Source organism: Quercus robur, chromosome 4, assembly GCF_932294415.1.
Source record: "Quercus robur chromosome 4, dhQueRobu3.1, whole genome shotgun sequence".
Lineage (NCBI taxonomy): Eukaryota > Viridiplantae > Streptophyta > Magnoliopsida > Fagales > Fagaceae > Quercus > Quercus robur.
The window spans coordinates 29,349,981-29,371,421 of NC_065537.1; the positions used below are offsets into that span (position 1 = coordinate 29,349,981).

The 21,441-nt window shown below is 34.7% G+C and overlaps 2 protein-coding genes across 8 annotated transcripts; both read right to left on the reverse strand.

The window, feature by feature from the left end:
* Window positions 1–980: 980 nt before the first annotated feature.
* Window positions 981–3,281, reverse strand: LOC126721097 (uncharacterized). Of its 7 annotated transcripts, none has more exons than XR_007653811.1 (4): window positions 3,092–3,281; window positions 2,891–3,015; window positions 1,695–1,773; window positions 981–1,204 (listed from the first exon to the last, which is right to left on the reverse strand). XR_007653811.1 is itself a non-coding variant. In XM_050424111.1 (3 exons), the coding sequence occupies exons 1-2, from the start codon at window positions 3,185–3,187 to the stop codon at window positions 2,905–2,907; spliced, it is 207 nt and encodes a 68-aa protein (XP_050280068.1). In that variant the 5' UTR covers window positions 3,188–3,281; the 3' UTR covers window positions 981–1,204; window positions 2,891–2,904. The 7 variants fall into 7 exon arrangements, 2 of the variants coding, with proteins under 2 accessions (XP_050280068.1, XP_050280067.1); XR_007653810.1 differs by having other exon boundaries at window positions 2,875–3,015; XR_007653809.1 differs by having other exon boundaries at window positions 2,815–3,015; window positions 3,092–3,280.
* A 6,399-nt stretch (window positions 3,282–9,680) lies between these two features.
* On the reverse strand, window positions 9,681–18,776 carry LOC126721099 (glycine cleavage system H protein 2, mitochondrial-like). The gene is made up of 3 exons (XM_050424112.1): window positions 18,560–18,776; window positions 14,421–14,680; window positions 9,681–10,065 (listed from the first exon to the last, which is right to left on the reverse strand). The coding sequence occupies exons 1-3, from the start codon at window positions 18,651–18,653 to the stop codon at window positions 9,937–9,939; spliced, it is 483 nt and encodes a 160-aa protein (XP_050280069.1). The 5' UTR covers window positions 18,654–18,776; the 3' UTR covers window positions 9,681–9,936.
* Between the last annotated feature and the right edge of the window lie 2,665 nt (window positions 18,777–21,441).

Below are 21,441 nucleotides of genomic sequence, written 5' to 3' on the forward strand. Positions count from 1 at the left end.
GCCCCCACCATAACATAATGGCTCTTTTAAGGCTACAATTTTTACCATAATTTGATGAAGTAGTCAAATGTGAATGATGTACAATTGCTTTCATATGAATCCATCATTTTTTCTCCACTAATAACGTGTGACCATTTCAAAGTTGTGCTCAAATACTTTTTAAGAACAAAAACACAATAAAAGTCAGCTAGAATTATCTTGGTTTCTTTCATAAATCTTCGAATATACCAATTAACTTCCTACGTATTTCCCTTGATAGCTCCCATCACATTCAAGGCATATTTCCCTCTAAAATGACATAGTTGAGGTCACTTTCTTAATATTTATCTTTTTCTAATTAACATTAATGTGTGAGATTAATAGGGATATATTAGTTATTTTTTTTGTTTATTTATTTATTTTCTTATATATATATATATATATATATTAATATTAGTACATCTTAGCAGCATTAACCTATTGGTAATACACACCTGTTTTTGCCAAGCACATACCTGGACTGATCATGTGCAGTTACAGGTCTCATTAAGAGCACCTAGTTATAGGCTTATTGCAAGTGCCTCATGAAAATAATCTTAGGCCCACCTTCAAGTGGAAGTAAACATTTCAATTTTCACCTTGATCAGGAGACACGCAAGTCTCACCTAGCATAACTGTTCCTCATCAACTGGTAAAATGTTTTTCCAAGGAGAGTATGACTTTTATTTTTGGGCAAGCTCCTCTTAAGATCTTGCTATATGAATTTTTTAGTTAAATAGTCACATAATTGAATCTTAAAATAGGAACCTAAGGGACAACAATACCTAGATACTGTACTTAAATTTTGTCCTTATAGTTGTAGCTGGCAAATGGGGCAGGTTTTGCACTTAACCCTCAAGTACATTGTCTCTGGTTCTTTTGAAGTATTTTAATGCAGTTATGTTGGTTCAGGAGAAGAAGAAGAAGAAGAAGAGCTCCTTAAAGGAATAGTGGGGTTGCCATGTAGAAAAACAAATTGTATAAAACTTTGTCAAATGCATTTTAAGTGATTTGATTCAAACAATTCTGGGAACTCTTTCCTCAAAACACCCATTAATAGGTGGTTTACAGACAACAAAGTACTTCATGATTCGATGGTAAAATCTTCATCACTCCACCCAGTGTAAGAATAAATGACATACTTCCCATCCAGCTGCAATAATAGAACTTAATTAATCCAACGCCACTGCAAAATGAATTAAACAAGCTCAGTATCACACAAAAACTTTAAAATATTTTTCCCATTGTCCACAAAACGTTTAAGAATACATAATGAAACATATCATGCCATGGCGTACTAACAATCTAAAAGCAAATACATTAAAAAACAAAACGATGCATGCAAGCTTTAAAAAGTTGATGCCTTCTCGAAACAACACAACAAACAACTCCCTTCAGTTAGGCAGTTAATTTTGGCATGCCTTTTTCAAGGACAGAGGCCTAAAATAAAAGGTTGAGAGAAACCCCTATTTGCAATTCTATAAGAACTTTCCTCAAGCACTTGGCATGCCTTCTTTTTAAATCCATGATTGAGTTGTCCATGCAAAGAGCATACCAACTCATTAAAACAACCAAGGCAAGTCAATCATACAAAATCACAAAATTGCAACAATAATGATCTCATATTTTGGTTCTCAATTGTTGGTAGATAGCAACATAATTTGATATTCAGAAACCTCATATTGTGGTGAATATTCAACCCAACATCCTCAATGAAACTTAGAATCTTAATGAACTCTTGTAATCCAAATCGACCTTCAAAACAAACAACACCCAAACTAAAGCAATTAATAATCGGATTAGTAACAGGGAACAAAAGTTAAGACAATTCACATATATCTCATCCGTTGATTGTCCAAAAAAAAAAAAAAAAAAACCATAATAATCGTTTATTAGTACTAAAATTAACTTAGTCGAAGAAAAAAGAGAGAAAGTGTGACCTTTTTGACGGCCTTAACGGTCTAGGTTAATACGGTTGTCGAAGCAGAGAGCGGCTGGAATTGAAATACTATGTCCCTGATTGGTCCACTATTTAAAACACATATTTTCAGTTTTTAAACAATATTACACTTATTTCTACACACTTTTTCACCTATATGTTTCCAAAAAAAACTGAAAACTATTGTGGGTCTTGCTTAGGATTTTGTTTAGTAGTGATGGCTCTGGTCTTGTAGTTGGTTTGGAAGAGAAAGAAGTTGAGAGAGAAGAAGTTTACAGATAGAAGCGTAGAGAGAGTTCTAAAGCGTACAAAGAATACTGATTTTTTTTTCTTTGTTTATATCCATGGCCTGCTTTATTAGTAACAAGTATTCCCTTAAATTAAATTAAGGGTCAAGATCAAAACAACACTAATTTAATAGTTCAGAAGGTGGGTACCATATCCCTAAAAAAATTGTGGATATGGTAGAATGACCCTATTTCTAAAACCTCTAAAAGACCGATAAACTTATATATCTTTATAATTATGGAAATATCCTCAATTTGAGAAGGAAAAAAAAAAAAAAAAAAAAAGCTTACAGAATGAAGCGTAGAAAGAAAAGTGATTTGTTTTTCTTTGTTTATATACATGACTTGCTTTACCAATAATAAGTATTCCCTTAAATTAAATTAAGGGTCAAAATCAAAACAACATTAATAGGGTATGGTAGAATTACTCTTGATTAGAAGAAAGTGCTTTGCAAATTACGACAATCATCTTCTAAAAAAAAACGACAATTAAAGTCTAATAAATAAAGCATAACGATAAACTTTTACGGTAAATCATAATGGTTATAACACCCATAAAAAGCATATTACACACTAAACTGTAGAATCTGTTACAACGCGCGCCAAGTGATAAAAGAAGAAAATACTCACAGCAGCAGCCAAGAACTTTGCTGTCTGTGTTCAACTTTTGACTTGTTTCTCTGCTTTTTTTCTTGCCCGTCTCTCCCTTGAGCTCACATACTTGAATCCTCCATTTTCAGTCTCAGAGTCCTCCAAATCATTAAATGATTTCTGCAAGTCCAAAAGAAATCAGAGAAGTGTCTCAAACTATTATTAATTTAGTGAGGACTGAGGAGGAGAATGCTACCTCTCTAAGCTCAGAAAAGCTTACAGCATAGAAGGTAGCAGCAGCAGCTGCTACAATTCCAAGGATGGGTAAGGCTACTTGCTGTATCCCATCCATTTCTCTTATCCTTTGGCTCCTATGCTTACAGATAGTTTTTCTTTTAGAACGGTAGTTCAAGCTCTTGGTGGGATGAACTGGTGTGGATAATGTTTTTCATTGAGTTCTTTTTCTCGACACTATTGAGGTGCAAATGGGCTAGGCTTAGGCAAATTCATGTTTGGGCTATGTCAGCATGTGAATTGTGATATGTGTAATGTATGTGCCTATTCATATTTGACCCAAGCCCAAAAATTACATGCGTAAAATGATTAGATAATTATCTTACTCTTACTTCCAAAATTGATAATTTATACCTTCCCTTTAAATGATTGGACATTGGTCCAATTAAAATAGGACATATATATTTAAAAAATTCAAATAAAAAAATATTAAAATTTTACCAAGAGCCTTTCAGCTAAATTGATTGATACTGTGTTTCCCATGGAGACATCCAATGTTTAAGTACCTCTCATTATAATTATTGAATTATTCATAAAACACACTAAAATTTTCAATTCCTTTACAGATTAGACAACACAATAATCGTGGGGCCCACAGCTTAAGTGGAATTACAACATTGCCACCATCAGTCTATTTGAGTGATGAGAATTGAAACTAAAAACATCACCAAACACACATCTTAGGCTTAGGACCCACCAAAAATGAGTATTGGGTGATGGAAACTAAGTAATGAGTTATGGATATTGGTGAAGCCAAACAGCCCCTAATTCATTCTTGCAAGTAAACATATAAACTTGAATTCTAGAATTAGTGTTTGAGAAACATACGTGAACTCTAAAAAACAGAGAAGAAAATACAATTGTCACCTTAATTCCACATATGCCCAAAGTGCAGTCTATCAAATTTAATCAATAAATACAGGTTCTTTTCTTTTCTCAATAGGTGGCCTTTTGGATTAGCCTAATTGAGTTTTAGTCTGTAGCATGGCATGAGACCAAAGGGTGTAAAGGATGTAATAAAGCGCTAGCTTCAATAGGCTTTGAGCCTCTTGTTAACTCTTAACAAGCCCAAGATTACCATTAATTATATTTAGCACCACTATGGAAATATAATTGCACTCTAAACTTTATTAATATAATTATAACCCAAGACTCTATTAATTGAATATCATTTGACCTTTCAATGTAATACCCATGGTGAAATAAAGTCTTAATTAACTGCCATTTCATAAATCACTATTTTATTCCTTAAGTCCCTGGTTTAATATTTTAGCTATTCTTATATTTTATGAAATCTAATTTTTTATATATATAAACTTTAGTAACTCTTTACTAAAGTAGTCATACCTAACATTTTAAATAAATAATTCTCATTAAACTTATCTCAAGGGGATTTATTGTGTATCTTATTGAAATTATGAATTCCATCTTAAGAATATATATTTCTTCAACATTACGTGCAGTTGCCTGACATACGGAGATTTTGACCATTAGATTAAAAACTCAATCCTGATATATCAAAGCAACCTACCATTCATGATCGGATTAATGGTCCTCTCAAAATTGAGAGTCATTCCACACTTTTATCTTTTTCGTGATGTCAGTAGCCACAATAGCATCTTGAGTCTAGGAAAATATAAGTCATGATATATCAACACATCAACTAGAAGTCTTAGCTTCCATAATCAAGATATATAATTTTAATTGACATGTTATAGTCTTTGTAGATTAAAACCCCAATTTCATCACCAACTATGAACTATTATTTTGAGTTTACAAAGAATGTGTAACTTTGATCTTTAGCATGCAAATTATATCCCCATGCCTAAATCACATACTATGCATCTCATGGACTTATAAGATAATATCCAAATATTCACATTACAATAACCTCAAAAAATAAAATAACTTTTATTATTTAATAGATAATGACATACAATTGGATTTTAGAGCACCAATTCTAACAAATACAATATAATTATATCACGTATCTCTAAGGAAAATTTTGGAAGGCAATTAAAATAAACTGGACCATTATATAAGCTTGATTCTACCATATCGATTAGGGAGTAAGATGCCCCAATTTGATTGGATATTGATTAAGTGTGCGTTGTATGGGTGTGTGATAAGTCCTACATCAGATATATACTAATCTAGGCTTTATTAACAACTATCAAGAATCTTTTATTATGACTAGACCAGTTATTTTGGAGTATAGCACAAATGTAACTAGCGCTTTTCCATAGATTGTTAAAAATGGTTCAAAGCCAACCTAGTAACATAATTAAGCTCAAAAACAATACCCCACAAAATGGATCTAAATAAGGACATTAGGGATTTAAGTGAAGAAGATTGTGAGACCCTAATTTGAATGACTATTGATTAAGTGTGTTGTCAATGCCTCATAGTGGCAACCACCTAGGAACGGCGACGCGCATGCCTCCCCACCCCAGACGGTGGTTGCACTACGCTTGGGTAATGTGATCTACCTCCTATTACTAACGAGTCTTTTTAAATTATCACAAGTTGTGAAGTAGCCGCCAATCATTGGGTTTTTTTTCTAAGTTGTGATTGGTCACCTAAATCTATTTGATTTTATTATCAATCCTAAGTTAAGAAAAAGTCATTTTTTCCCTAATCTAATTGGATGATAAAAAATCTTGATTTTTGGTTCAAAATCTAGTTACGTGTGGGGAAGGTGTTAGACACCCCACAACGCCTGTCATGAGACAGTCCTTTGTTTTGATAAAATCTTAATTTTTGGTCATTGGCAAATAAAAACAAGATACTAGCATTAGCTTTTAGGGCTCTAAAGGAATGGGCTTTGAGGTTTGGCCTTTGTCGATGCTTTGCTAGCACATGTGATTTATTACCAAATTTCCATAGTAAAAATCCGGCAATATTTCGCCTTATTTTCGTTGAGAAAATTTGACAACATTTCACCTAAAACATTATTCTCACCAAGACTTTCGTGATGAGAATATGGCAAGAAGATGCCACATTTTCAATGCGAAAATCAGGCAGATTTTCACATTTGGTGCATTACGGCGCACCAGCGGGGTTTCATGTCTATGTATACGACATGCATTAATGTGCTCAGACTAAGGTATGCCAAGGCTCACCAAAGTATGAAACACATGATGGGTGTCACATACATGGGGAAATGGATGTCAATGGCTGACATGGATAAAGGCGATCACACCTGGTAGGTCATGCACCTAGTGAAGCATGAATATGCACCTACAGCACAAGTCTTGAATATATACCCACACTCTAAGGTTAAGAACATCAATTTCTAAGGAGAGGTTGCCTCCCCAACCACGTATGTCCATCACACGAAGTCCATAACTACCTTTGCAACATGCAACATGCAACATGCACCACATATATCACACACAAAGGGGAAAAGTATATCAGAAATTGCCGACATCCAAAGGGTATAGCCCAAGCAAGGTACAAGAATGGAAAGATTCAAATATTATCGTACTCAAAGAATGCGGCCCAAGCAAGGTACAAGAAAAGGAACCCTAATCTAGAAAGCTATAGACATGATTCTAAAAGAAAAGGCAAAGAGAAAGAAAGAGAAGCCCCACAAAAAGGCTAAGCATCCTAATCTATTGATCTATGTCGTTTTGCTTGCATCATTAAAGTCATGCATGCACTCCATCTATACATGCAACAAACAAGAAAAGAAAACATGTTGACAAGCAAAGGAACAAAGAAAGGAAGCAAGCAAACAAGCACTCAAGCAAAGGAAAGGAAACATGCTAACAAACAAGCAAGAAGAGAGACAGCATGTGAGAAAACAAACAAGCAAGCAAGCAAAGAGAAAGAGTGTCCTCAAGGGACAAATGTGGGTTTGGATATAGTGTCCATAGATCCATTAGATTGGATTATGGACGACCTACATGCCAACAAGCATGGCTCCAAGAAAGGGACTCGGGATCCCGCGTATAAAGACAAGCATGAACCCGCATGGGATATGTGAAGCAATACTTGAAGACACGAACAACAAGCAAAGACACATGCATGAGCAATGATAAACAAATATGAATGCAAAGGATGCAAACAAATAAGAAAGGCAAAGCATAAGGTGTAAACAAACACATACTAAAGGGAAGCATAAAGCATGTGAAGCATGGTAAGGATGCAAGAAGCTAAATCTAAACATGCAAACATGGATGAACATGGAGCATCCAAACAAGACAAAACAAGAGATGAATCTAAGAGTAAAAGCAAGGAAAAATATGTGAGAAGCCAAACAAGTAGGAAAGACTCTAAACCAAACCCTTTATTGAACTTGGGTGTTTGGACATAGGCCTAGACCACTAGATCTAGTTCTACACCCTACCCATGACTCAAAGAGAGAAAATATGGCATAGACAAGATATAGAAGCTAAAAGGCACTCAAGCATAGCATCCAAACATGCAAATTGGAACATGTGAAAATGGCATAGAAGCACAAACCATGAATTTTAGGCATATCTACACACTAAGTGTGCACCATCCATACCTGGCTTGTACTTAGAGTGCATCAAGTACCTTTTTGTTGATATTAGCAATTTTGGCTTTCTCTTTTCTTTTCTTTTTTTTTCTTTTTTTTTTTTTTTTTTGACTTCGACTGCTGATTTGGATGCCTTCTTGAACTCTAATCAACTTGATCTCGGTGGCACTAGAAAATTATTGGTGTATAGTTTCCACAACAATCGACGTTTTGAAAATCAGACGATCGAATCAAAAGTTACAACCTCAGGAACCGAGCTGACATGCTTGGCACAGCTTTTAAGATATCTCAACTATTTTAAATATGATTTCAACTCATGAGCAATTTTTGGAAAATTAATTCAATATTCTTTGCAATGGCATCAATTCCAACCCGTTTCAACGATTGGATCAAAATTAGGTTTTTGGTTGTCGTCGAGAGTCAACCTCGGGTCAAACTTGATCAAAGTTAACAAAAATCTCTAATAGCCTCGAATTTGATGTGAAAATATGGAAAATGTTCTTTCAGTATGATTTTGACCAATTTTGACCTTTAGTCAACTCTAGGTTGATCAGGAGTATTTTGATCATTTTGACATAAAATGGCACTTTGAGTGCACTGATACCCAAACAAGTTGGACCATGGTAATCGAGATGTTTCCACAGTCCTCCAGCAAGAAAATGATATTTTTGTAATATTCGGGGGCCAACATGCAAATCAAGAGCAAACAAAATATAGTATTGACATAAGTTATGTAGGTGTGTGATGATGAGTCCTACCTTCAGCATAAAGTCCTTGTCTTGATAGGTTTGATTACCACTTTTACTAATTTAATATGCAAAAAAATGTATATTTTTGGTGTCTTTCAGTTGCTTCTTTTGAAAATAGTTGTAATCTTCTATTTTTATTTTGAAGGGAGGTTGTTTTTTCCGTTGTTTTACTTTAATTGTCTAATCACACAATAAGGAGACATTCGATAAACTTATATAATTGTATATTTTTTAATCATTGGCACTTGAGTTATGTTCAAATTGTTCAAATTATTTTCTATAGCTATTCTTATAAGGAACAACCAAAAATGCCACTGAATTGTAAAACATTTGCCTTATTGTCTTTTATTTGGTGTTGATATATACTATTAAACATTATAATTTATTAAAAAGAGAAAAATTTATATATTAATTAATTCTAGTTAAAACTCACAACTTTACTGAGAAAAAAATCAAAATCATAATTTTTATAAATCATATTAAAATTAAGTTTGGATCATTTTTTTACAAATTCTTTTATTTTATCAATTTTTTTTTATAATTCAAAAAATACGATGGGAGGAGAGGACTCAAATTATGGACGTTTCTATTAAAACTATTAGGAAGTGCCAATTACAAGTTTTTTTTTTTTTTTTTTTTTTTTTTTTTCTGTTTGGGGGGGGGGGGGGGGTGGTTTACGAGAGTCTTGACCATCTTTTGCTTGTGAATATTAACTAACTAGTTTGTTTAATACGAGAATACTTTTTGTTAAGCATTTCCTGGCATCATATATATATATATATATATATATTTTTTTTTTTTTTTTTTTTTGGCATCATATAGGTTAATGAATATTATAAGATACAATTAATAGGTCCGGTGTTGGTCAAACTGAATGATCAATCATTAAGGGAAAAAAAATAAAAAAAATTTGAGTCCTCATGTACATTTCTGGATTGAAAAGCAACATCAACATCAATATGCCTTTTTTTAGATATACGTCAATAAAAAAATCAAAATTAAGAGTCTCTGATGATCATTTCTGGGTTGAAATGAAACAACAACATGCTTCTTTTTTAGATGAACATCAATATGCTTTTAGCAATTGCAACTTAACGTAACAAAGGTTTTTTTTTTTTTTTTGGTTAATTGGGTTGGGTAAGTGTTCAAAATGCAACACTCTGTAAGCACTATTTCACAGACAGACGTTTAAGATAACATTTGAAGGTTATTTTGCAGCTTGCGGGCTAGACATTTCTTCATGGCTCTAGATGCACTTCAGTTAATCAATTCCAAATTGCACCAACATTGCCACGATATTTGGAGAGTATGGACCAAATTAAACTCAGAAATTAGTACTTAATATGCCTTAGAGGAAACAGCTAATCAACATTTCCGCTTTCAACACTAAATGAGAAAAAGGAAGATGAGGACAAAGCTGTCCATGATACTAGAGAAGAACAAGAAAGTAAAGCCGAAACATTTTATTTTCAAAGTAAAATGAAATGAGAATTGAGCACTTAAAAGAGTCTTAGAGAATCATCTTCTATCCGGTAAAGTTTAACTTAGTGTCACCTAATGCTTTGCATCTTCTTCTTCACAAAACTTGGAATACTGATCTGAGCCCATCAATTTGTTAGTCTCATCCTTATCACTCATTTCTACCTTTATAATCCATCCATTTTCATATGGGCTCGCATTGATCTGAAACATCAAACATTGACAAAAGGTCAGGCAAAACTCCAATAATTTTCCTTAAACCTACACATTCACCAAAGAGAGGCAGAAACAGAGATTCTAATAAAGTTTAACCATGGTAAATACACATTCATGCACACGCAGATACATAAATAACACCTACACACCTACATACATGCATACAATACATCTACCAATAAAGAATAAATAATACCCTTTAGAAATATTTTGCCCCAAATAATTTCTAAAAAATTCTCCCCTAACATTGTAGATCAATTTTTTATTTTTTTTTATTTTTTTTTGGAATAAAAAGGACAAAGTTGATGTTAAACGAACTTCATCTGACAGCAACACAAATTTTTTTTTTTTTTTTTTGGCTACTTACTTAGGTACACTACTTCTGTTATGATTATAGAGTCCCACATGGATTAAATATAAGTTTAACTAAGTGTTTATAAGCTCTTGGGCACCCTCCTCTTGCAAACCAGTTTTCAAGGGTGAGTCCTACGCATGAATTTGTAACAATTGATATCAGAGCCAACTAGGAATGGCAACGGGTCGGGTTCGGACCGGATTTCTTAATGCCCGAACCCGACCCGTGGGTCTGTTCCAAAAACCCGAACCCGCCCCGTTTAATAAACGGGTTTTTTTCCTGTGCCCCAGACCCGCCCCGTCGGGCCCTACGGGTCCCGTGGGCCCCGTCCAAGATCAGAAATCCCCAAAAAAAAACCCCAAATCACGTTCATCAATCTACATCAGTCTGATCAGAAACCCAAAAAAAAAAAAAAAACCCCAAGATGCCGAGAACATGTTCATTAACCTAGATTAGAAACCCAAAAACAAAAACCCCAGATCATATTCTTCAATCGAAACAGAGTAGCAACTAAAAACCCAAAAACAATCACAAAGATTTCAGATTTTTTATTTTTACTTTCAAAATCACAAACACAAACACAAATCCTAACACAGAAATCACAAACCCAAACTTGATTCTCAAACAAAAAAAAAAAAAAAAAGAACCCAAACTCCCTAACGATCCCAAAGGTCCCAAACCGTAATGAACCCAAACAGAACGAACTGAGACCGGCGGTGAACGGTGACACTGACAGAGCTTGGGACGGCGGCGAAAGCTTGGGACGGCGGCGAGAGTTGGACCGACGGTGAGAGGTTGGGTAGTTGGCCGAAGGTGAGATTAAGAGTGAGTGAGATTGAGATTTGTGAGTGAGATTGTGATTTGTGAGTGAGAGAGTGAGATTGTGTGAGTGAGAGTATTGAAATGAAATGAAGAAGAGATGAGAGGCGGGCTGCAAGTGAGCTGAAGAAGAAAATGTTAGGGTTTATAACAATATATATATATATATGAGGGTATTTTAGTATTTTTATTTATATATATAACCGGGTCGGGTCGGGTCCGGGCCGGATTTTCATAAAAACCCGTACCCGACCCGAACCCGGTTCGGGTTTTTTTTTAAAGACCCAAATCCAACCCTATTCCTTATCGGACCGGGTAAAATCCGGCCCATTAGGGTCGGGCCGGGCCGGGTACCCACGGATCGGGCAGAAATTGCCATCCCTAGAGCCAACCACCACCCCGAGTAATCAGGTGTAGCTGATTGAGTATGGGATCAACACCTAGAGGCTAGATTAAAATAACTAATAGGTGAGTGGAGCCACTAAAAGAGAAAGGGCTACCATCAAGTCAGTGTCACTAAAGTGAGTCCCTATGCCTTGCAAACCCCTTGCAAGCTGGTTTTCAAGAGCAAGCTCTACCCATGGATTTGTAACAATTTCCATACTCTCCTCTATTTTCTTCTCTCTTCAATAATTATCTTATGCAACCAATATATGCATTCTCACTCTTATAAGGTGTGGATTCCACATACTAGTGAGAGCTGGATTCTGTTGCATCATTAATGGACATAATTTATTCTAGTATGATAATATGAAGTGGGGTGGATAAACTATGCTAGAATCCATCTTCACGGAATGTTTTTAAAGTCAAATCCTATTTAAAAATGTTAAATTCTACAGCTCATTCATCTTTTCCTTGAAAGACTATGGAGGCCTAAATTCTCATCCAAGGTCAGTTTTTTCTTTTGGACAGTAGCGTTAGGAAACTCCTAACTAGTGGTAATCTCAGGAAAGCAGTGACTAATTGTTATAACTCGGAGTTGTATGTGTAAGATGGATGGTGAAATTACAAATCACTTAATCTCTATTGTCCAATTGCTCGAGAGCTATGGAGCATGGTATTTTCTCTTTTCAGGGTTCACTAGGTTATGCCAAAGGTTTTGTGGAGCTCATAACAAATTAAGGTAAGTTTAGCGAATGGAGCAATGTTAAGATTTGGAGCACGATCCCTCATTGTCTCATGTGGGGCATTGGGTGGGAGAGGAATGCCAAGAATTTTGAAGGAAGTGAAAAATCATTACATGATCTAAAGAGTGTGGGACCCACATGTATGTAAGACAATGGTTTCATGAGACTAGCGTATACAAAAATTTCTCATGTACATGGGTAGTGCCCCTTGTACATTTCTTTTTTGATAAGTAATAAAGATGCATATTCAGAAAGCTACCTCATGCATAAAGGCATAAGGCAGATCAAATATTACAGAAAGAGAAGAGAAAAAACAAAGAAAATACTAATTACAAAAGAGAGAACTAAGAAACATAGGTTGAGAATCACTAGAAGTGAGTCCCCAAGCCCTAAACCAATCAAAAAGGGAGCCACTGAAAGAAGCAAGCAGCTGGTCATCGGAGCTTTCTATGTCCTTAAACATCCGCCAATTTCGCTCCCTCCAAATACACCACATTAAGCATAACGGAACCAAATTCCAAATGCTAGAGGAGTGCTTTCCAAACTAATTCCACCAACCAAAAAGAGCATCTGCAACCAATCATGGCAAGACCCATGAAATCCCAAATGATCTAAAAACTATACTCCACAACCGATAAGCCTTTCCATAATGAAGAAGCAAATGATCCACCATCTCCCCATTACAACGACACATAATGCACCAATCAACAAAATCAAACACTCTATCCTGCAAATTATCACCTATAAGAATCTTATCCCAAACAGTGGTCCAAACAAAGAAAGAAACACGCCGAGGAGCCTTAACCTTCCAAATACCTTTCCAAGGAAAGATAATGGGCAAGGGACCTCGTAACTTATTATAAAACGAGCGGATATCAAAATCCCCATTCTTCGTCAACTTCCATCTCATACGGTCTCCATTCTCAGTTGGAGGTAAATTAGAATCCAAAGTACAAAGAAATTCATCCACAACACCCATCTCCCAATTATTTGGTCTCCGAATGAAACGAGCATCCCAACTTCTCCATTCCTCTATCCCCAACTGTTCAAGACAAGAGGCCACAGAGGCTGCTTTATTGGAAGCAATCTCAATCACAACCGGAAAGGTCAGTTGGAGTGGTGAATCCCCACACCACCAACCTGTCCAAAACTTCACTCTATCCCCCGCCACTTGTACATTTCATTAATGAAATATTTATTGATTAAAAGAAAATGAGGTAACTTCCAATACTCTAGTCTAGAGTGATCAATATATTGACCAAGTATTAAAGGTAATAGCTCCTCACATCAATTAGAAATGATGGACTAACTCCAAGTGACATGTGGAAAACAACGGAACATATAAAAACACATGCAGACTGGCATATAGAAAAATTTCTTGTGTACATGGGTAGCGCCCCTTGTACATTTGATTAATAAAATATTTACTGATTAAAAAAAATGAGGTAACTTCCAATACTCTAGAATGACAATACATTGACCAAGTCTTAAAGGTAATAGCTACTCACATCAATTAGAAATGATGGACTAACTCCAAGTGATATGTGGAAAACAATGGAATAAATAATAAAAAAAACTTGCACTTTCTACACTACTCCCTAATTCATGCATAAGTGAATAATAATCAAAGAACCGTATCATAAGTCAGCAACTTCCTGTAGGTGCAAAACATTGCACCATGCAAGTTACTTATTCAGAACCTATAATGTCCTCCATTTGGACAGATCTTATGAAAAATTGTACATAATCATTTGATTCCTACTGGGAAACAATGGAATGATTACACATCCTTTATGAATTTCAATCGCTGATTGAACTTCCATGGTAAATCTGATAATGGGAATCCAAATATTCAAAGGTTCCCTATTTCTGTCGAACTTGCAGCACTTTGATAGTACAAATAATAAAATAAAAATAAAAACAATTTGTCAAATTTTAACTCACAGAACCGAAAATAATGGATATAGAATTTCATAGAGGCTATGGATCACAAAATCTTATTTTAAATATCAGAAGGTTAATTCAAGGGTGACACGACTTACCAAGCCTGGAGAGCTGTTGAGCTTTTCATTGACTTCAATTACTTTGCCTGAAACAGGAGAGTAAACATCACTGGTTGCTTTCACACTCTCAACAGCACCAAAACTGCTGCCTTGTGAGACAGAGGCCCCAGCTTCAGGCAATTCAACATAAACAACATCACCTAAGTGATCCTGAGCATGGTCTGTTATGCCTATGGTAGCTGAAATTCCATCAACTTTCACCCACTCATGAGAATCAGCATACTTTAAATCTTTCAAAACTGCAAGAGAAAAAAACATATATAGCGGGATAAGTCCAACAAAATACTTCAAACTCATAATAACTACACCTAAGTTGCAGTTACAATTTTTTCATATCACAGCCAAAAAAATTATTTTTAGAATTTTGTTAGTCTCAATCATGATGTGTAACCACCTATACAGGCTGTCCGATATCTAGTGGCTGGGTCATTAGAATTTTAGACAGACTGAGTGTCTGTTTGGCTAAAGCTTATAAGCTCAGCTTTTAGCTTTTAGTTTTCATGTACAACTTTTTACAACTTCACTTTTTCAATATACAAGTATATTTTAGCATACTTAAAGCAAAAAGCTACATAAGTTGTTCCCAAACAAACATTAAAAATACATAATATGCATTCGCATGACAGAATCAGAGTCACCAACTTAATAAGCTTTAAGTAACAGACACTGACAATACATAATATGCATCCGCATGACAGAATTATAGGCACCAACTTAATAAACTTTAAATCAGACTAGTACACCAGCAGCTATCCCTCGGGCTTAAACCAAAGACCTTGTCATAGTTTTCAAACATGGATCAATCTACCCATCATCATTGAACCAATAATAAGATTATATATTGAATCCCTTAACAGAAAGCTTGTTTTTGTGTGTGTGAGAAACAGACATGACACAACCACCAACAACCCCCCCCCCCCCCCCCAACGCAAATCTCACACACACCACACACAAGCAGACTTCATAATCTGCACCCAAGGTTGTACATCAAAGTTAACAAGTTTGAATTCCATGATTACAATGTTCTTGAAGGGCCAAAGCTTCTGGAATTTTAAAATTCCACATGATTGTTCATGGGGGTGGAGGAAAATTCTTAAACTCAGGGACCTATTCAGACCTCATCTTAAGTTTTTGGTGGGGAATGGGACTAATTTCTTTATATGGCATGTTAATTGGCATCCTAAGGGCCCATTGCTTCTGAAGTTTGGTCATAGTGTGATTTATGACTCAGCAAGTTCTGTTGATGCAAAACTTGCTAGTGTTATACAAGATGAAACTTAGATTTGGGACTATGCTAGATCTGAGAACCTGGTAGCTATTCTTAGCAAGCTGTCTTTAATTGAATTTGTTGATACAGATTAGGCATGGTGGATTCCTTCTAGTTCTGGAGTTTTTCAGTTGCTAGTATTTGGGATCAGATCAGAAAACACATACCTGAGGTTGCTTGGTGGAAGCTTATCTGGTTCTCTAATGCTATCCCTAGGTGTGCTTTTATCTCTTGGCTAGCAATAAGAGATAGGTTGTCTACTAAAGAAAGATTGGCAACAAGAGGCATAGGGAATGACACACTATGTGTCATGTGCAGGAATGCTGTGGAGAACAGGGATAATCTTCTCTTTGAGTGTTCCTTTTTTCAAAAAAATTGGAGAAGAATCAAACACTGGTGCTGCCAAGATAATATTGGGGATGATTGGGCTAACATTGTTGATTGGGCGGAGAAGAATTGGAGCGTAAAGTCTATGAAGGCTGTTTGTAGCAAGTTGGTTTTAGTGCAGCTATATATCATATTTGGGGACATAGAATGCTATTATCTTCCAAGGTTTGGTTAGAACTGAGGATCAGATTGTGGATTTCATCAAAAAGCAAATTAAGTTTCGGATTTAGGGAGGAAAGCTTTATGCTAGTTTCCAACATAAATCAAGAACTCTGTTATCGTTGGGGGTTTGCAGATTCTGTTCTTATTAGGATTTCTTAGCTCATGGATTATACAAACTATTCCTTATGGGTTTTTTTGGGGGGGAGTTGTTATGTGGATAGATTGTTGGTTTTGTTTGAGTCTGGTTGTTTTGGTGCTATTTGTGCTCTGTCAATTGATTTCTTTGTTGTTATAGCCTTGCTCTAGCCAGCAGGTTTGTAGTAACTGTTGTTGTTGGCTTGCCTTTCTAGGAGCCTTGTTTGTTTGTTGTTTGTACTTTGTTGCTGGGTTTCCCAGCGTGTTCTCAATAAAATTTCTTGATTATCAATAAAATAAAAAAATTTAGCATGGCAAGCCCTAGAGGCAAGATATTTCTCTGTTAGAATTAGAGTTAATCCATTGCACCTTCAAAAACATAATCTTGAAACAATGCAAAATCCCAATATCAATGCAAAATCCCAATATCAAAGTTCAGATTATACCTATGTACCCACTCTGCTATAAATTCTTTTCTACCCTTCAGCCTAGGTAAAGATCTATCAACATTAATTGAGCATCTTTTGTACAAAGACTACAGTTGGCACCAACCATGCACTGTACCACAACACTTTGAGGAAGACATATGGTTTTCAACATGGCAACACTTTAAACACAAAGTTATGCATCTAACTCCAAAGGTGAAGCAGCCATGCCTATGACCAGACTGTTAGAAAATTTTCTCCTAACAATTTGGCATACCAAACCTTGAATCTATTTTTTTTGAGAAATTTAACTGTAATCAATCTTGATCAATTAATATAAGACAAGGTACTCTAAACAAAATTGAGCATGAATATAGTACCCATCCTTTAAACAAACAAACTTAGGACAATTGAGCAAGGTCCTTAGTCTCAAGCAAGCTCAATATTTTTTTCTGTAAAGTAGAAAGCTACTCAAGTCCTTCCAACAGCAAACCGGGAAACAATCAAATCAAAGACCTCTCAGCCAAACCCAGCCATAATATCATGATGGTGAAATATCATTCCAAAAAGCATAAATTGCAATGAAATGGGCCAATGACATATCAAGCACACACTAACTAACAATGTTGATAAAATCCCTTATACTTGTGCAACTTTCCTTCTTTAAAGGCCACATAAGCTATTTAATTATTAATTGGACACAATACCATAAAAATTAGTTATTTGATAAGTATGACCATAATTTATTTTTAAGAAGATAAATAACGGCATTGACTAGAATTGAAATGACCCAATTGTTGGACTAAAGTTTTGTAATTCTTGCTACATTTTATATAATCATGTCAGATATAATACTTAAGCATTAGCTAAGTGCTAAATCCCAATCTCCCTCAGAAAAATATTTAAACATTCAAACTAAAAAGAGGAGGCATGGGTTACTTCAGCGATGTAGCGCCTGGTACTCAAATTTTTGCTCAAGGCATTTTCTCTACCCCCTTCTTACGCTGAAAAAGAAGGGGCAGCTTGAAGCCAAATTCTGGGCTTGAGAGATTGCCACATTTACCGATCCTACATTTCACCTACTGACATTCCTTTGGCAGTGTATAACAATTAAGATATTAATATTTCATGTTGAATGGACACTTTCTTAGTCAATGAATAATCCTTTACAAAGGACTCTAAAAGGACTGGAACAACACTTGTCCACCATGTAAGTTCAATCATAAAACGGATACAAGCAAAGATTCAGAAAAAACCACAGCACTGCACTGCATGAATCGGAATAATGAAGACGTAAGCAAGCATAAAAACTATTAACATGTGATAAGCATAACTAGATCAGCATCACAATATTTCGTCTTCAGACCCAAGAAATTCAGCAAAACGCTGAAAATATACTTCCGAAAAAGGGTGGGTACAGCCCCACAATTTTAAAGCATAAAATGAATTAGCACAAGATGAAGGCAATACCATCAGCAACACTAATCTGTAAACGTAAACCATTTAATTTGTTTCCTTTACCAATACATTCTAATCAGTCTTCTTGCATTTAATACCAAATGATCAAAATCCAATAACTAACTGCAACAATTGAATTGCACTAATAAAAAAAAATAACCCTTTTCTTTAAAGTACCCATTTCAGACGATGACATAAACATACAAATATTATTATGATATCTGGATAAGTAACTGTACAAATAAAGAAGAGAGAAAAGTTGGGGGGTATTGAGAATTTTATACCAGAAGAGAAGCCCCTGACCCTGAGTGTGAATGGTACAGAGATCCTCAGATATGAAGCAGCCCTTGTTGCCCACATCAGCCTACTACACGCCATAATCTACCTCTTTCTCTCTCTCTCTAAAAAGCCTCTTTTGCTGCTGAATGAAAAAACAGGAAATCTCTCGTAATCATAGATTCGTGGTACACTGTGTCATAGTGTAAGTCCGAGGTGTTTAATCAAAATTTTGCTTGCTTATGCTATTTATTCACAAGTTTATAAGTTATATTTAAGCTGTGTTTGGGAACAGCTTATTTGGTTAAAATTGAAAAATTATTGTTGAAAGTACGATAGATAAAGGTAAAAGTTTTATTTTAGAAACAAATAAAGATAAGAGTTAGTTCAAATAATACAATAGAACTCATGAATAGTGTCAAAAAGTGCAGTAGAACCCATGAATTTACTTCACTTTTTGGCACTATTCATGAGCCCACTGTATTATTTTAACTAACTTTTACCTTTATTTATAGTACTTTAAGCAATAATTTTCAGTTTCAGCAAAATAAGTAATATCCAAACACACCTTAGTGTGAGTTTGACTCCAGCTTAAAAAGTCAGTTTATTTTACTATTAAGCTTATTTTTGTTACTATTCATGGGTCCCACTATACTATTTTAGCTAATTTTTACCTTTATTTATAGTATTTTTAGCAAAAAGTTTTTAGTTTCAGCAAAATAAGCAGATCCCAAACAGACCCTTAGTTTAAGGCAAAACTATACTATTGGTCCCTGAAATTTGTCATATGTGTACAATTGGTTCTTTAAGTTTGAAGCGAGCATAATTGGTTTCTCAAGTTTTAAATCTAAGTTGTATTAGTCATTTTATTAACTACTGTTAGTAGTGTTACTTACGTGGCTAACAAAACAATGATTTGGCATTTTTTTAATGATGTGGCATGTTTTTAATTAAAAAATAGTTTCCACGTTAGAAACAATATTCAAAGTATTTTGAACCTATTGTATTTTGTATTTTGTATAAGTTCATGACAGTGCTTATATTGTCTATGCAGGGATGTATACTGAAGATATATAGGACTGTATTGTGAGTGGCTTTTTCCATTTCCCACTTCCCAAAATCAACTTTGGTGCAAGGTGGACCATAACCAAGCCATATTGTCTAGTTTCTTTCCTTGCTACCAATGAATGTATCAACTTTCAAGACTATCCTATTGTATAAGAATGTGATGGGATTCAATTTTGGCCTTACAAAATAGTAATATAACTAGTCACAAATTGTAGTTTAGGAAGATAAATTCAATTGTGTTTGATTCCCATGAGATTCTTCAAGAGGGCAGAGCAGACTGTATTAGGTTTTAATTTGCAAAGGGAGGCGACAGCAGGTCAATGGTTGTGCGAGAGAAGCAGTGTTGTTGCTGGCGAAAGCTAGGGCTTGGGCTGTTACCCGCGGCGGCTAGAGCTTGGGTCTCCATTGGCGGTGGCAAGACTTGGCTTTTTCTTCTCTTCTCTCTCTTGTGGGTGGGTTTTTTTTTTTTTTTTTTTTTTTTTTTTTTTTTTTTTTTGTTTCTTTGTTATTGTAGAATCGGCGGAGAAGAGAAAGACGATCTGCAAAGAGAAAGTGATAGTGGTGGAATTGTTGTAGTGTTTGGGTAGATGAACCAAAACAAAGCATTTTGGTCACTGAGAAAAAATATAAGAGATTTTTGATTCAATACGTAATCTATAATCTCTGTGAAGCTCTTTTCAAAATAATTTTTTTAATTTTGTTGGTACCGAGTTCAAAATACAAGATACAATAGGTTCAAAATACTTTGAATATTGTTTCTAACGTGGAAATTATTATTTTTTTTAATTTTTAATTAAAAACATGCCACGTCATTAAAGAAAATGTCAAGTTATTGTTCCGTTAGTCACGTAAGTAACATCACTAATGGCAATTAGTTAAAAGACTAATACAATTTAGTTTTAAAACTTGAGGGACTAATTATGCTTGCTTTAAACTTAAAGGACCTATTGCGTACATAGGGCAAACTTCAAGGATCAATAGTATAGTTTCGCCTTAGTTAAAACTAACATAATTTAGTAATAGTTGTAACTTTAAAAAACAAATTAAAAAGAGTTTAAATTTTATATAAGTATTCTCGATAAAATATATCATTTACATTTTACACCCTTCATTAGCATTAAATTTTATTTTTATTTAAAATGGTTTTTTTTTTTTTTTAGAATAATTACCAAGGGTTACCATTAATCTGAAATTAGTCAAAATCCGTTAAGAGTACATGAACAAGAATATCCTCTATCTACATTTAACATGTCTAGCAAGATTATGAGCAACAGAATTTCTCTGTCTACAAATATGAGAAAAACTAAGGGCTCGTTTGGGAGGAGGTAATGGAATAGAATGGAAAGGAATAAAAAGAATTATTTTAAAATATTCTTCCATTCCCATGTTTGGGAGTTTTAATGGAGTGAATGGAAAGCTCATTCCCTTGTTTGGGAGTTTAAGTGAGAGGAAATGGAATGGGTAGGAGGGAACACTCATTCCTTTCTATTTCTTTAACACCTCAAATTTTCATTTCCCTCGAAATTGGAAGGAATGGAAGGGAATGAAATTAAATTTTATGATTTTTTTTTTTTTACTAAAACTCCCAAAATACCCCTATATACTCAATTCTTTATTTTAAAATAGAATGTCTAATAGTAATATTGTCATAAAATGATTTCATTCCATTCCCTCCATGTTACTCCCAAACAAGATTACTTACATTCCATTCATTTTCATTCTTTTCCATTCCTTTATTTTAAAATATCTAATCAAGATTACTTAATTCCATTTCATTCCATTCTTTTCCATTCATTTTCCTTACTTAAATACATTTCATTCC